The sequence below is a fragment of the Otolemur garnettii genome, unplaced genomic scaffold (assembly GCF_000181295.1).
Source record: "Otolemur garnettii isolate 467f Iridium unplaced genomic scaffold, OtoGar3 scaffold00035, whole genome shotgun sequence".
Taxonomy (NCBI): Eukaryota; Metazoa; Chordata; class Mammalia; order Primates; family Galagidae; genus Otolemur; species Otolemur garnettii.
In genome coordinates this window covers 1,485,371-1,499,674 of record NW_003852430.1, presented here as the reverse complement: position 1 = coordinate 1,499,674, position 14,304 = coordinate 1,485,371, and the positions used below count along the sequence as shown (strand labels likewise).

General features: G+C 44.2%; 1 protein-coding gene across 2 annotated transcripts; it reads right to left on the bottom strand.

Annotated features, from left to right (window-relative positions):
• Window positions 1-534: 534 nt before the first annotated feature.
• Window positions 535-13,658, bottom strand: TMEM14A (transmembrane protein 14A). Of its 2 annotated transcripts, none has more exons than XM_003789644.3 (5): window positions 13,533-13,658; window positions 11,146-11,231; window positions 5,566-5,667; window positions 3,730-3,817; window positions 535-1,104 (listed from the first exon to the last, which is right to left on the bottom strand). In XM_003789644.3, exons 2-5 carry the CDS (start codon window positions 11,213-11,215, stop codon window positions 1,065-1,067), a joined length of 300 nt encoding a protein of 99 aa, XP_003789692.1. In that variant the 5' UTR covers window positions 11,216-11,231; window positions 13,533-13,658; the 3' UTR covers window positions 535-1,064. The 2 variants fall into 2 exon arrangements, with proteins under 2 accessions (XP_003789692.1, XP_023368901.1); XM_023513133.1 differs by lacking the exon at window positions 13,533-13,658 and adding an exon at window positions 12,594-12,619.
• Window positions 13,659-14,304: the final 646 nt, after the last annotated feature.

Sequence of the window (14,304 nt, the reverse complement as noted above, 5' to 3'; positions counted from 1 at the left end):
GATTATTTCATTCTTTATTACACTGTAATGATAATAGAAATAAAGTTCACAACAAACGTAATGTGTCTGACTCAACCCCAAACCATCCTCCACTCCTGTTTTGTGGAAAAATTGTCTTCCACGAAACTGGTCCCTGATGCCCAAAAGCCTGGGGACCAGTGCTCTAAGGGGTCTTTCAATCATTTACTCCAATTCCTCCTTGACTCGGTTTTCCTGATGTTCAATCTGGGCCCTAAATGTGCCTTGGACATTAAGAGTTATAAACATGCTCAAAAGTGAAGTGGTGATTTGAAACGAAATTATTTTTGTTTCAGAACTATTAGTCTTTCAGAGAGACAGAGTGTCTGTTCCTGAGGAAGTATAGCATGTGGGCTTTAACACCCTCCTCCCCAGCCCTTTCCATTCCTCACTGAACATGGAAATATCAAAGATGATCTGAACATACACAGCAGACACAAAAAGAAAAGAAACAGGTTTAAAACAAAATGTCTTTTATTTGAATACTGAATACAATCTAGGACACAGAGTGTGCTGAGAATGAAATTTTTTTAAAGGCAAAATAACACTGGCAGCAATACAATTAAAATGGAAAAATATAATTTCTAGTAATTTCTAATACAACACAAACCACAAATAGCTACATTAGCGCTCTGTGATATCCACTTAAGGAATTCCTTTATTTGATAAACTATAGTTTAATTTAAACTTACTTGAGACGTGAGCATTTGAAATTGTCAAAAAATGCCACCTATATTAAAATAGACCCAGCAAATGGGACAGCATATTATGATTAAACATCTTTAATGAAAACAATGCTTGACAAGTTTTTGTTCTAAAAAAAACCATCTCAAACTTGTGTTTAGAGGTGACAGTGTTACTTTTGTTCCCAGCAGAAAATAAGACATATTGAAAATTCCATATTGAAATTTATCTTTTACTTGAACCTCAAATCTATTGGTATAGTCAAAAAATAATAATAATAAAGAAATTTATCTTTTACAAAGAATATGCCCTGCTCGTGACAGGAGGATGACACAGACTTGGTTTGTGGTTCCGCTGGATGCTCAGAGCAGTAACATGACAAGTCTCAGGATCATCATGAGGCTGGATTAAAACAAAAGGCCAAGGCAGGGTCACTCTTACCTGGTGCAGGACAGAAGGGGTCACATGTTCACCTAACCTGCAGTGTGACTGGGCCCTGGCTTCCAGGGCTATCTCCTCGCTCTACCCCTTAGAACTGGGTGATCTCATCACCTCTGCCTGCTAACCTACCAAGCAGGACTGAATTAGCCACATAAACATGTTCACTGCAGGGATGGGAAAAGTCAGAACTTGCTGTTCTGAAAAGCTGGGATGAGAGTTTAGAAGAGAAAGGTGTGAAAGAAACACAAACCTTCAAAAGCCAGTCAAGTAAGACAACTTGGGAAAGTTATCTAGAGCAATTTGGAGGTGCTATTGTTAAAATATCAGCTCCTTTGTATTGACTGGAGTTTTGTCTTCCTGATCAGTAAACCCTACTTCTGATTGTTCCCACCATCAAGTATAATTTTTAGAACAGGGATATAGGGCAGGGCCTGTGGCTCAGTGGGTAGGGTGCCAGTCCCATATACCGAGGGTGGCGTGTTCAAACCCGGCTCCTGCCAATGGCAACAAAAAAACAGCTGGGCGTTGTGGCGGGTGCCTGCAGTCCCAGCTACTCAGGAGTCTGGGGCAAGAGAATCGCCGAGGCCCAGGTTGGAAGTTGCTATGAGCAGTATGACGCCACAGCACTCTACCGAGGGCAATAAAGTGAAACTCTGTCTCTACATTAAAAAAAGAACAAGGCTATAGTATGGGTGTAGTGCTTCCCATCTCTAATTCCAGCACTTTGGTAGGCCAAGATGAGAGAACTGCTTGAGCCCAGGAGCTGAAGACCAGCCTGGGCAGTATAGCGAGTCCACCATCTCTATAGGAAAAATAAAATTAGCCAGGTGTGATGGTGTGCACCTGTAGTCCCAGCTACCTGAGAGGTGGAAGGGATAAGATTAGCCTGGTGTGAGGCTGTACACCTGTAGTCTCAGTTACTTGACAGGTAGGGGATGGGATTAACGGGGTGTGATGCTGTTCACCTGTAGTCCCAGTTACTTGACAGGTAGGGGATGGGATTAACGGGGTGTGATGCTGTTCACCTGTAGTCCCAGTTACTCAGGAGCCTGAGGCAGAAGGATCACTTGAGTCTGGGAGTTTGAGGCGACAGTGAGCACCACTATATTCCTGCGTAGGTGACAAAGTAAAGACCCAGTGTCTCTTTTTATTTTTTTTTAAGCAACAGGATAGACTTTATTGGCAGGGAGAAAGATTGATAAGCATGATGAGCAAAAGAACGGAACCTTCAGCAGCAAAGGGAGGAAATCCAAATGGGAAGCCCCTCGTGTCTCTCTCAATCAATCAATCAATAGAAAGGGCTGGAAAGCAGCCCTTTGTAAACATAGCTCCACCCACAAAACATAATACATAGTTACGTATTATGTTTATAATACTAAAAAGGTCTATAGAAAAGCAGAAAGAACATTAAAACTATTCATTATGCTACCACCCAGAGAAAAACACTACTAACAGTTTGAGAGATTTCCTTTCTTTCTTGGTTTTCTATACGAAACATATTTTGATCCTGTTTCTACACCTTATGATGTCACTAAGGTTTTCCAATGCCACTAAATAGTTTTTGAAGACGTGACGTGTAATGCCTGCTCAATATATTATAAGGACAAAATATTTACTAAAAACATTTCCTTACTGGTGAATTTTTGAGTTGTTCCTAATTTCTCAGTTTCTTGTGCCTTCCATTGGAAATAAAGTTGCACACAACAATTAATGAGGTGAAGGCGATGTTAACCAGTTTGATGTAAACGTTCCAAATCGTATATAAAATCAGCATATTGTACCCTTAAATAATGTACACAGTTATGATTTAATTTTTTAAAATAAAGAGATCAAGTTGCAGTGAACATCAGTCTCGTGACTGCATTTCTTTGCAATCACTTCCAAAAAGTGAAAATATTTATCACAGCACATCAGCGTGTTTAAGGCTTTCATGACATATAAAAGCAGGTTCCAGAAGGAATTAACAATGCTGACTCTAAATTTTTATTTGGCAATATGCTTAATCTTAAGAACAGTGTTACTAGACCCAATTAAGAAAAATTTGAGGCTCCCTATTTATCTTTTAAAAAATGTGAAATTGGGTGACACCTGTGGCTCGAAGGAGTAGGGTGCCAGCCCCATATGCCAGAGGTGGTGGGTTCAAACCCAGCCCCAGACAAAAACTGCAAAAAAAAAAAAAAAAAAGTGAAATCTCTCTTCCTTAAAAACTCAAAATAATTGCATCAGACTGTCACTCTGTCCAGCTCTCTACAAGAGACTGAGTATTGCATTTAAATGAACACATTCATTATTTCAGGTGGGTGAATCTTAAGGGAAAATGAGGCTGAAGTTATCTCTTTATTCTGAAAAGGCGTGCGATCAGACACTACAGTAGGACTAAGTGTACCTGCTGAGAACGCTCATGTGCACGTGAATACCAAAGACAAATTGAATCCATGATGTTTTAAGGTTTTTACGGTCATGCTTGGTCATGCTTATCGTAATGCAATTGACTCTGACCTTTCAAATTAAACTTAATTTCTGCCAATAAGTCAGCACTTCAAAATGACAGCAGAGGAAAGTGTAGATCAAAATAGTTTTTCTTACCTTAAACCGGCAACCAGCCCAGCGGGCATTATTTTCTTGGACCTCTTAAACCTCACACCCATTATGGTGGCCAGGAAGAAAGCTGTAACTGGAAACCAAATCGATTCATGAACCAAAGGTTCAAACATATTACCAATGCTGGTTTATGAAAGAAAATGGGTATGGTTCAAGGATTTCTAGCAGAACAACCAGCACGGATAGGTACTGAGTTGCCATCTTCTTGAAAAGACAAAGTGCTCTATCAAAATATTTTATAAACTACCTCATCAAAATGTTTCTGAGCAAGAAAACATGTCAAAATCCATTCTTGGAGTAACTTCAAACACTCCTTGAAGGCTTCAGACTACGTTTTACTCAACTTTTCTCAAAAATACTAAGCAGTATGCCTGGGCCCTCAGGAGACACTCAATAAACGTTTGGTTAACTCTATGTAAAGAAAATAACCACTATTTCCTTTAAAAGTAAGATCTGATTAATAAAATAACACCAGGAAGGAGGCCGACTGGTTTTTCTTTGTAGCATTCCATTTTGGAGAATGTAATGTCTGGAGACGAATAGTCTGAGTAATAATATTATATTCAGAAGCTCACATCAGCCTTTTAGGAGCTGTGCCAATATTAAGATGGAGTGGGTTTTCTATAAGAGATTAGGGCATCAGTGTCACAATTTAAGAACAGCTTTCAAAGAAAATCTGTTCATTGATATAAAAAATAAAATGACAACACCTGAACTACTTAACTGTATGTGAATAAAAAGCCCATATAACTACATCTTGCTGGATGCTTTTGATACAATCTCACTGAAAACATCCCTAGCCTCCATGAAAAATAACTAAAGAGAAAAAGCCCAGAAAATCTCTCCTTCAAACATACAACAGATACAATTTTGTCTTCTTTTGTATTTTCTTCCTTAGCCCACCATGGCACTTTGAACAATAATCAGATCAAACAGAGACAGCATCCTTGGTGTACATAGTTCTCTAACCTGTTACTCTTTCTCTCTTGTAACCCTTTACTGTATTTCTTTCAAGAGAGACCAAAGAAAGTCAAGCATTTTTGTGGCTTTAAAGACACCAGTTTCCAAAATGGAAAGAAATCTCTGTGCACATTCTCTCATTAAGCTCCCAAGAGTGTCAGTCTTGCTTTTCTAGATTAAGGCCCTGTAGAATCTAAAAGCTGCCTGCAAATTAAATAAAATAATGCCAGGTTGTCTCTTTTTAGATGTTTTTACAGCAACATAAAAACTATGCTAAATATGCATTTAGGAGAGTTAATAGAAAATCTTGGAATATTGTGTTTTCTAATTTAATCTTTCCAGTAACAAGCTTTATATAAATAGTCTTCCGCGTTTGGAAGGCTTAGCAGCAGTACCATTATTTTTTATCATGTCTGGCTAGAAAGGAAAAAGAGTTGTGTTCAGTCTTGACACATGAAGGTGGCGACTTGCCATTTGACTGAATATTTTCTAGCCAACCTAGCATAAGGTCTCAAAAGGCCACCTCCAGGCTAGGAACCTGTAGCACAGTGGTTATGGCACCAGCCACGTACACGAGGGCTGGCGGGTTTAAAACTGGCCTGGGCCAGCTAAACAACAAACAACAACAACAACAACAAAATAGCCAGGCATTGTGGTGGGCACCTATAGTCCCAGCTACTGGGAAGCTGAAGCAAGAGAATCGCTTAAGCCCAAGAGTTTGAGGTTGCTGTGAGCTGTGATGCCACAGTACTCTACCATGGGCAACATACTGAAACTCTGTCTCAAAAAAAAAAAAAAATTAAAAAAAAAAAGGCCACCTCCAATATTTGATTATCTAGCTGGAGAAAATGCTTTACTTACACAGTGACACTTTTATGTCTCGTTTGTCATTGGAGACACGGTAAGCTCCATAGGCAGCCAAAAACCCAACTACAAGACCAGCAATCAAAGATGGAACACCACCTAGAAGAAAAAAAAAAAAAACATGGGCTCAAGAGAATATCAAAATGAGAGGAATTACTTCAAGTATGATTTAGGCACCTTTGAGTATATTCCTCCTGGGGCCCTGTAACTGGACAAAGTCGAATTAAGGACGGGCTTTCTCACTGACGGTTTCTGAGAAATGGCTGCTTCACACTGAAGACTAAATGCAAAGCAGAGGAACAGTGAACGCAAACCAGGGCCGGGATTAGATAGCCCTCGGAGGTATAGGAAAACCTGCCTGATAGTGGTGTTTGGACGTGGATCACATTAGCTGGCTTCTTTACGCCCTTTTTTTCTTTGTCTTTGTTCTCTTTGCCTCCATCTTTTTACTGTGAGGTTGCAATGATGGAAAATAAGATGCAAAGGGACTTTTAGCTGCTATAAGGAAACAAAGAAGCGCTGTGCAAATGAAGCAGTGGTTCTGTCCTGAATTATTAACACATCTTCAAGCCTCAAGATTTCAGGGCTCACGGGCCAACGAAGACTACACAGAGAAAGGGGAAGAACCAGGGCACTGATGCGCCCACCCCACCAGGGCACTCCCAGCCCCCACCCATCCACCTGCCCCAGGCACTATGTCAAACACGGAGCACTTCAGGTGCCCTAGACGGTAGGCTACATGTTGGTGACACTATGAACAAGACACATACAACCTCTGCTTCATGGACTATCCTATTTAGAATCTATTTGGTTAGAATCTCTGAGGGCAGGATCAAGGTGCCTTTATTTTTAAAATATCCCATAGGAAATTCAGGTGTTCAGCTAGGGTAAGGTGACCAGATGTCCCGTTTTTGGCAGGACAGTCCTGATTTAACAATTTGTCCTGTGTCCCGTGGCATTTTAAAAAAGTCCCAATTTTTGGAAAGAATGCATGACAAGCTAGGGAACGGGTGGGAGAACAGGAAGGGAATATACAGTTTTCAGCTGCCATGTGGCTATTTCACCAGATATGAGTTTTATATTATTTTTGTTAATTTTATAATGTTGAACTGTAATAATAAATAATTGTTGAGAAGTGATTACCGAGAACTGCTTATCAAAGTTCGCAATGTTGTCAGGCCCCCCAACCATCAATGGTGTCCCACTTTACCAATGTTAAAATCTGGTCACCTTAAGCTAGGGTTAAGAACCACTGTAGCACATGTATGCATGCGTGCGTGCACACACACACAGAGTACCATCCTGAATGAGAAGCCAGATGGACTAAAGTCTAGTCCTAATTCTTTTGCTTGCTGGCTAAAGGACTTTGGCTAAGTCACTTAGCCTCTCTGGGTTGTATCAGTTACAAAACAAACAGGGTCAACACCACCCATGTCATATGAAGGCTTAGGGCCAGTTGTGAAGGCTCATACCTGTAATCCCAGCACTTTGTGAGAACGAGGCAGAAGGATAGCTTGAGGCAAGAAGTTCAAGACCAACCTGGGCAACATAGCAAGATGCTATCTCTTAAAAAAAAAAAAAATTAGCTGGGCATGGCAATGCATGCCTGTAGTCACAGCTGGTTGGGAGAACTGAGGTGGAAGGATTGCTTGACCCCAGGGATTCAGGCTGCAGTGAGCTATGACTATGCTACTGCACTCTAGCCTGGGCAACAGAGCGAGATCCTGCCTCCAAAAAAAAATAGAATGTTACAGTCGGAAATGATATTATATTCCTCATTGTCTCCCCCAAATCTATTCTTCAAAGACAGTAAAATGATCTTTAAAAACACACATCTGGGCAGGTCAATCCCTTAATTAAAAACCTTTAGTGCCTCCCGATCCACTTAGGAAAAAAAACCCAGTTTGCTTTATTTTGGGAGCCTACATTCACTTCTCTGCATATCCCAACTGTATTCCTCACAGCCTCCAGACATGCTGTTCCTTGTGTGGACTGCTCTTCCTTGCACCGTCCACCTGGCCAAGTGCAGCTCCCCTTTGGATGTCTGCAGGGGCATTGGTTCCTCAGAGCTGTCCTCTGACCCACAATTCCGAGTGGGGCCCCCATCACTGTCCTCCATTATTCATGATCACATATTTAGATGCTGTGTGTGGATTGAACATCAGTCTCCCCCATTTGCTTGTGGGCTCTGTATTTGCTCATTGCTGGCAGGGCCAGGGACATAAGGAACACCTGATAAATACTGATTTTTTTTTTTTTTTTGACACCACTGCTGCAGGCCCACAGACTTAGACACCAGTGTGACAAATACTGATTAGCATGACTGGGTGCTCCCGTTATGGGTCATGTTCCAGCAGAAGATGTCAGATAAGGATACAGTTAAGGAGAGGAAAGCATTTTCTGAAATGCATGACTAGGTCGCCACTAAAGTGTCTTCTCACTAGAGATTCTGTGATCCCCTTTCTGCGTACTGCTACACAGAAACCCACCCTGAAACCCTGCTACCACCATCTGAACACATTTAAGGATGCGGAGGGAGCGGCAGTGTCTGCACGTGAGTCTGGCTGAGATCTGACAGCAAGCAGCAGGCCCAGGGCGGGCTCCCCAGCAGCACAGGTGGATGAGAACCAGGAAGGTTCCCGGGGGAACTCACCCTGCACGGGGAAGGAGGCAGGACCGTGCTCTCTGCCTTACAAGAGAGCCATGGCTGGTGGAAGGGAGCAAAGATCCTGAGAAAAAGGAAGAGCCAAAAGCGCAGGGGCTATAAGAAAAGAAGCTCCAAGCCCTTTCCCTGCCCTTCCTGGGATGGCCCATCTGGTGGGGCACAGCCCTGGTAGGTGAGTTTGCACAGGAGTTGAAAGGTGCCCGAGGGAGCCTCCCTTCAGGTGCTCTCATGATCCTCAGAGTAGGAATGGGCCCACATGTGCTCCTGCCTCTCTGGAGGAACCGCCAAGCTCTTCCCTTCAGAGTCAGCCCTGGAGAGAAGTCAGAGGCAGAGCAAGCCTCTGGCCATCTTTGGCTTTGGGCACTTGGTGCTCCTTGGCTTAGGGAGAGCCTTCAAATCATAGTGTCATCCTGGTTATCCACTTCTCTGGAGACCTACGCAGGAAGAGGGTAAACCCAAGCCAGCCTGGTGCTTACTCAGCACCCTCTGCCCTGCAACTACACTGCCTCTCTCCTCCATCAAGGAAAAGAATCTCGTTTTCACCCAACTTACCTCTGGCAGCTAGTCTAGTTTAGGATTTGGACACATTGGTATCCTTCCACTAAACACGATTTTCAGGTATTTTTAGAGACAAGGTCTTACTCTGCCACCCAGGCTGAGGGCAGTGGCACAATCATAGCTCACTGCAGCCTTGAACTCTGGGGGCTCAAGCGATCCTCCCAGCCCAGCTTCCCAAGTAGCTAAGACTGCAGGTGCTTGCCATCAGGAGCAGATAATTTTTTTTAGTAGCGATAAAGACTCACTACAGTGCCCAGGCTGGCCTCAAGTGATCCTCCCACCTCAGCCTCTCAAAGTGCTGGAATTATGAACATGAGCCACCGTGCCCAGCCAAACACCACTTTGTCACCACATTGTTCACCTTCCTGAAATTATTCTCAATAACTGTCCCTGAGAAGGGTCTCCTGACCTAGCTGCATGGGACTTCTGCCTAGGCAAACTCTAAGTGAAAAGAAAAGAAATGACTCACTTTCACACAAACATTCTAAGACCTCTGGGCCACAAGCAACTTAGAATACAAGACTAGAGTACAAAACTATTAGAGAAAAAGGCATTTTGCCTCACTGGCCTACATACCTCCCCACTGGCAGGGAAGCCGTGGCAGAAGCAACCAGAATATTTAAACTTTTATTCTATGCCAGGCACTATATAAAATGTATTACATGCATGATTTTATTTAATCGTAACAGTTAATTTATAGGTGAGGAATTGTGGTCCAGAAGTCACAACTAGAATTCAGGAATGCTCAATTCTATGGTCTACACTTTTTTTTGTTTTTTTTTGTAGAGGCAGAGTCTCACTTTATCACCCTTGGTAGAGTGGCTGTGACGTCACAGCTCACAGCAACCTCCAACTCCTGGGCTTATGCAATTCTCTTGCCTCAGCCCCGCGAGTAGCTGGGACTACAGGCCCCCACCACAACGCCTGGCTATTTTTTTGTTGCAGTTGGGCCGGGGCCAGGTTTGAACCCACCACCCTTGGTATATGGGGCCGGCACCCTACCCACGGAGCCACAGGTGCCAGTCAGTGGCCTATGCTTTTAAGCCACTTTATATTACAAGAGTGAGCTTCCCCGTGAACCCATAATACCTTCACAGGCTGGCTCTTGTGGGCTGGGCAAGAAGCCCCTGAATTTAAAGACTTTACAGCTAACATAACTTCAATTGTTCCCAGCAGCTGGTGAAATCTGAAGAGATCTGGATAATAATGAATACCTCCCACCCCACCCCCAACACACACACACACTCTCTTCTTCTCTCCCCTCTAAAAGGCAGGCAAAAATGTCTGTGCCCACATGTTCTTTCCTATTTTGTAACAGAAGTTATTTAGACATTGTCTTTGACAATGAAAATTTTTTTTTCATAACAATTCCATCAGGATTTTATTTATTATGAATACTTTCGTTTCTCTTCAGATTGCGTAAATCTTTCACCTTTTACTCAAGTAGATAATGAAATGTCAACTTCTGAGTCGTTGACAGGTCTTATTTTGTTACCATTTTTTCCCCACAAGGACACATACATTAAGACAGAAACAACAAACAAAAATCTAAAGTGAATTACAAAACAAAATAAAGTGAATTACAGGTTTTAAGGACTCTTAGAAGATCATCTGTTCTAACCTGCCAGCTCCTCAACCACTAGAGAGAATTGTGCTTTTTCGTCTTTCACATTTTAGCAATTTTTAAAGAAGGGAGCCAACTGGTAACTGTGTAGACCTCACTTTTTCACTCAAATTCAAGTCCACCAAGGTCACAAATACTACAGCCTTTGAAATAAAACCTCATTTTAAAAATCTCATTAAAATAAAAAAAAAAAACTATGACACCATGACTATACCTGATACTACCTTAAAACAAAGCAAAATATAAAATTTTGACCTTTCATTTTTCTCTACAAAAACTCTTTAATCACTCAGTTGTTTCCCTCCCACCCCTCTCAGAGATAAAGAGACAACTTTGGATATTATATCTAAGTATTTAACAAATTTTCCTTTGCAACACACAGTATCAATATAACTTAGTTTTCTGGTACCATGTTTACATAAACAACAAAAAAATCCTTATTGAGTAATAAGCAGTGACTCTAAGACAGGTTAAATCAATTATGCAATGATAACGGCAGGTGAAGAGTTTTGTGGTGAAGAGAGGCCAGAAGCCCCAGGTTGGAAGGCTCTGCCATGCCCGGCCCTGTGTTACCCCTCCCTCCGTGAGCCCCTTCCATAACAGGCTGGAAGCCAGCCACCTCAAAGCCATCTTCAGCTTCTTGTGCTACTTACCAACCCTCAGATGACCCTAGCACAGCCACCAACCCTCCACCACTAAGTCCCTTTGATGAAATTTGGTTCAGGCTTACCTCTCCGCTTATATCCCAAAATGCTTCCAAATGTCACGAGGGCTGCATAACCAAAACCAACCAGGTCCATTGGTAAGGTTGCAGTTCTAAGGCAAGGGGGGAAGGACAAATTGCATGAAACATGAGTTTGGGGGAGCACATGCGCATAAAAATTACACATACCTCACAGAATTACCGAAGTCTCTCCAAGTCTACTAAAGAAAGGAAGGTCTGCTTGTCCCCTTCCTCACCACCCCCAGGCACACTCAGGAGTTCCTAAAGGTGAGTCTCCTCTATTTTCAAGACCTGCCTTATATATTCTTAGCTGTTTACTTCTTTTTACTTCCACAAATAAAACGTCTGCTATGGCCAGCCAGGCATTTATGATCCAGGCAATCAGTGGATCATACTATAATACAGTTTTACATTCAACTGCATTTAACGACTACTTATTGAGCATCTTTGTGCAAGGCAGTAGTGATGGGAGGCCCTAAGACACAGCCTTGTTCCTCCAGCACAGGAGGAGGAGATGCACGCATGAGCCCTAAGAGAAGAGGTGCAGGAACCATAACAAGGAGTGGCACTGGACGAGGCTTGGGAGCTTAAGGAGAGCTTCCTCCTAGCTGGGACCTAGGAGTGGGCAGGAGTAAGCCAAGTGAAGCAGGTGGGGAGAAAGGGCGTTCCTGGCAGAAGGGAGAACATACGCAAAGCCCCAGTGGCATGAGAAAGCATGGCATGTTCTATGACAAGTACAAGGGGGTTGTGAAGAGAGAGGGGGCTGGTGAGAGAGCCAGGCTGCACACCCGGGTAAGTTCTGCAAAAGGAATCTGGCTTCTGTCTTAAGGGCAGTGAGGGATCTGTGAAGTAAGACTCACAATCAGATTTCTATTCCAGCACCTGCTTCCTGGCTCAGAGTTGCAGAAACTAAGCAAGAGCTTAGTTGATGATGGGAGGCTGTCCCAGAGAAACAGCAATGAGAGTAGAGAGAAGGTGGTTGGATTTGAGAGATTCAGGAGGTACAATCAACAGGCCCCGGTGTGGAGAGGAAGAGCAGGGATGAGTCAGAGCTGACTCACCCCTAGGTCTCTGGCTTGGACCATTAGTAGAGGTAGGGGGGAGAGAAGCCCTATTCCCTGAGACAGGGGACACCAGAGCAGCAGCAGGTGTGTGGTGAGGGAAGTGGGAGGGGGCTGGAAATAATGGGACCCACCTGGACTGGATCAGTCTGCGATGCCTGCCAAACATTAGCAAAACACCCTTACATAAAGATCAGGTAGTGATTTGGTGGCCTATTTTCTCCAGCTGGTATGAAAGGCTTATACCTAGCTCCATAACCCTCTCTTAGGGACCCATCCCCTTTCACTTGGTGTGGAGCTACTTAAGTTAGGATCCTCTCTCCTCTCAGCCAGTCAAGCTCCTTGAGAGCAAACCCAGGTTCTTTGTTATCCTTACAGAACCAAGAATCCTACCCTGCAGAAGGCAGATGCTTAGGAAATTCTCGAAAACAATGAATTAGTGAACAGCTTGTGACTTAAGACATTCTATAACGGGTACAGGAAACAGGCAGCCCCTCCATCTCCTTAGTGAACTGACCTCTGTTCTAAGGAGGAAAACAAACTTACTTCCAATACTTGCAGGTTTCTATTCTCACAGAGAAATTCCAAACAAAAAGCAATTAACCCTCTTACTGCCTTTTCCAGGGCAGGGCCATTTGGCCAGGCCAGAAGCACAACATCAAAACCAGGACAGGGCCTAAAACGAGACTGACCGGGGCAGGCAGCAGGGAGCGGCTGCCAGTGGGGTGTGGCGTGGGAGACTACTGCATCAATGCTCTCATCACAAACGCGATGCTCAAGGCTTAGAATGCCCAGAAAGCATCCTGGTGAGATGCAATAAAATGATTTAGTGCACTGCGTGCAGAACCATGCAACACGTTCCTGCCTTCACGCCAGCCCCAGGACCTTAACTCATTAAGGAATTTTTCGTAAACTATTATGTAAAAGGCATTTCCACAAGTTAAAACATTACTACCCTTGAGCTCTTTGGGGGCACGATAGAAACCTTTTTCGAGTGAAGCTTAGGGGGTGTTGGGAAGGGTGAAATCTTGCCAAGCATTTACCGCACGCCTCCACCACCATCACTACGCCAGCTCCAGGAATGTAGGAGGCAGGACAAGTGGGAGATTTAGGGCCGTGAGAAGGCAGAATTTCCCAGGAGGAAGAGAAATACGGTCCCTGGGAAGGCAGACCCCATCCCCTGCAAAGTCCCCTCAAGGTCCTCTGCATTACTGATTGCTGCATCGGGATCTGGGAGAAGGGGACGCCCATTCAGCAAAGTCCCTTGTACTTCGGCGCCTTTGCAAAAATCTTCACGTTAGGAAGGTCTCCACTGCGGAATGCACAGCTCACCTGCGGCCCCGAGACCTTGCCGCAGCTGAAAGGAGAGACGCTGGGGACCAACTGCGAGGAAGCGAGGTACCTGGAGTCCGGAAGCCGTCCCTGCGCCAGCGCTGTCGGCTCGGCGCCCCACCGGGCCGCGCCTTCCCGGCCGCACGCATGCGCGTGGTGCAGTCCTCGCCTCAGCCCCGCCCCGCCCGCCGGCCCCAGCCGAGCTGCCAGGCGGCCGCGGCCAGGAGCGCCAGTGCTGCCACACCCGGTTGGCAGCCGCGCCTCGCTGCTTTCCTCGTCCGTCTTGTCTTAGACCCTGTCCTGGAACCTGAGTCTGCTACCTTTCTGGGAGGAGTGGACCTCGCTGGCGCTCGCAGTGGGCGTGCCTTTGTGTTATAAAGATCCCAGAAGGCGAAAAGATGACAGTGAAACTCATTCATTATTTCGAGGATCATTTGTAAGACCTTTGCGGCAAACCGGGCGTAGAGGGAAAGAAGGGTCAGAGAGGTGAGATAATTTAATTGTCCGCGGTGAGAATCCAAGGTTGTCTGCTTTCAAAGCTCTAGCACCTTTCATTACGCTATCTATGGGGTTATCCAGAAGTGGGTGGGAGAGGAGGAGGCTGGTTTTATAGCTCAGGCCCAGGATTAGCTAGGCTTAGAAGTCTAAGGGGAAAGGCATAGAATCCCAGAGGTGGCAACACTTCAAGTGTCTAGTCCAGGGCAATCTGAACCTTAAATTGACTTGAAATTTTACTTCCCCTCAGGATTTCTTATCTCTTTTGCCATCTAGG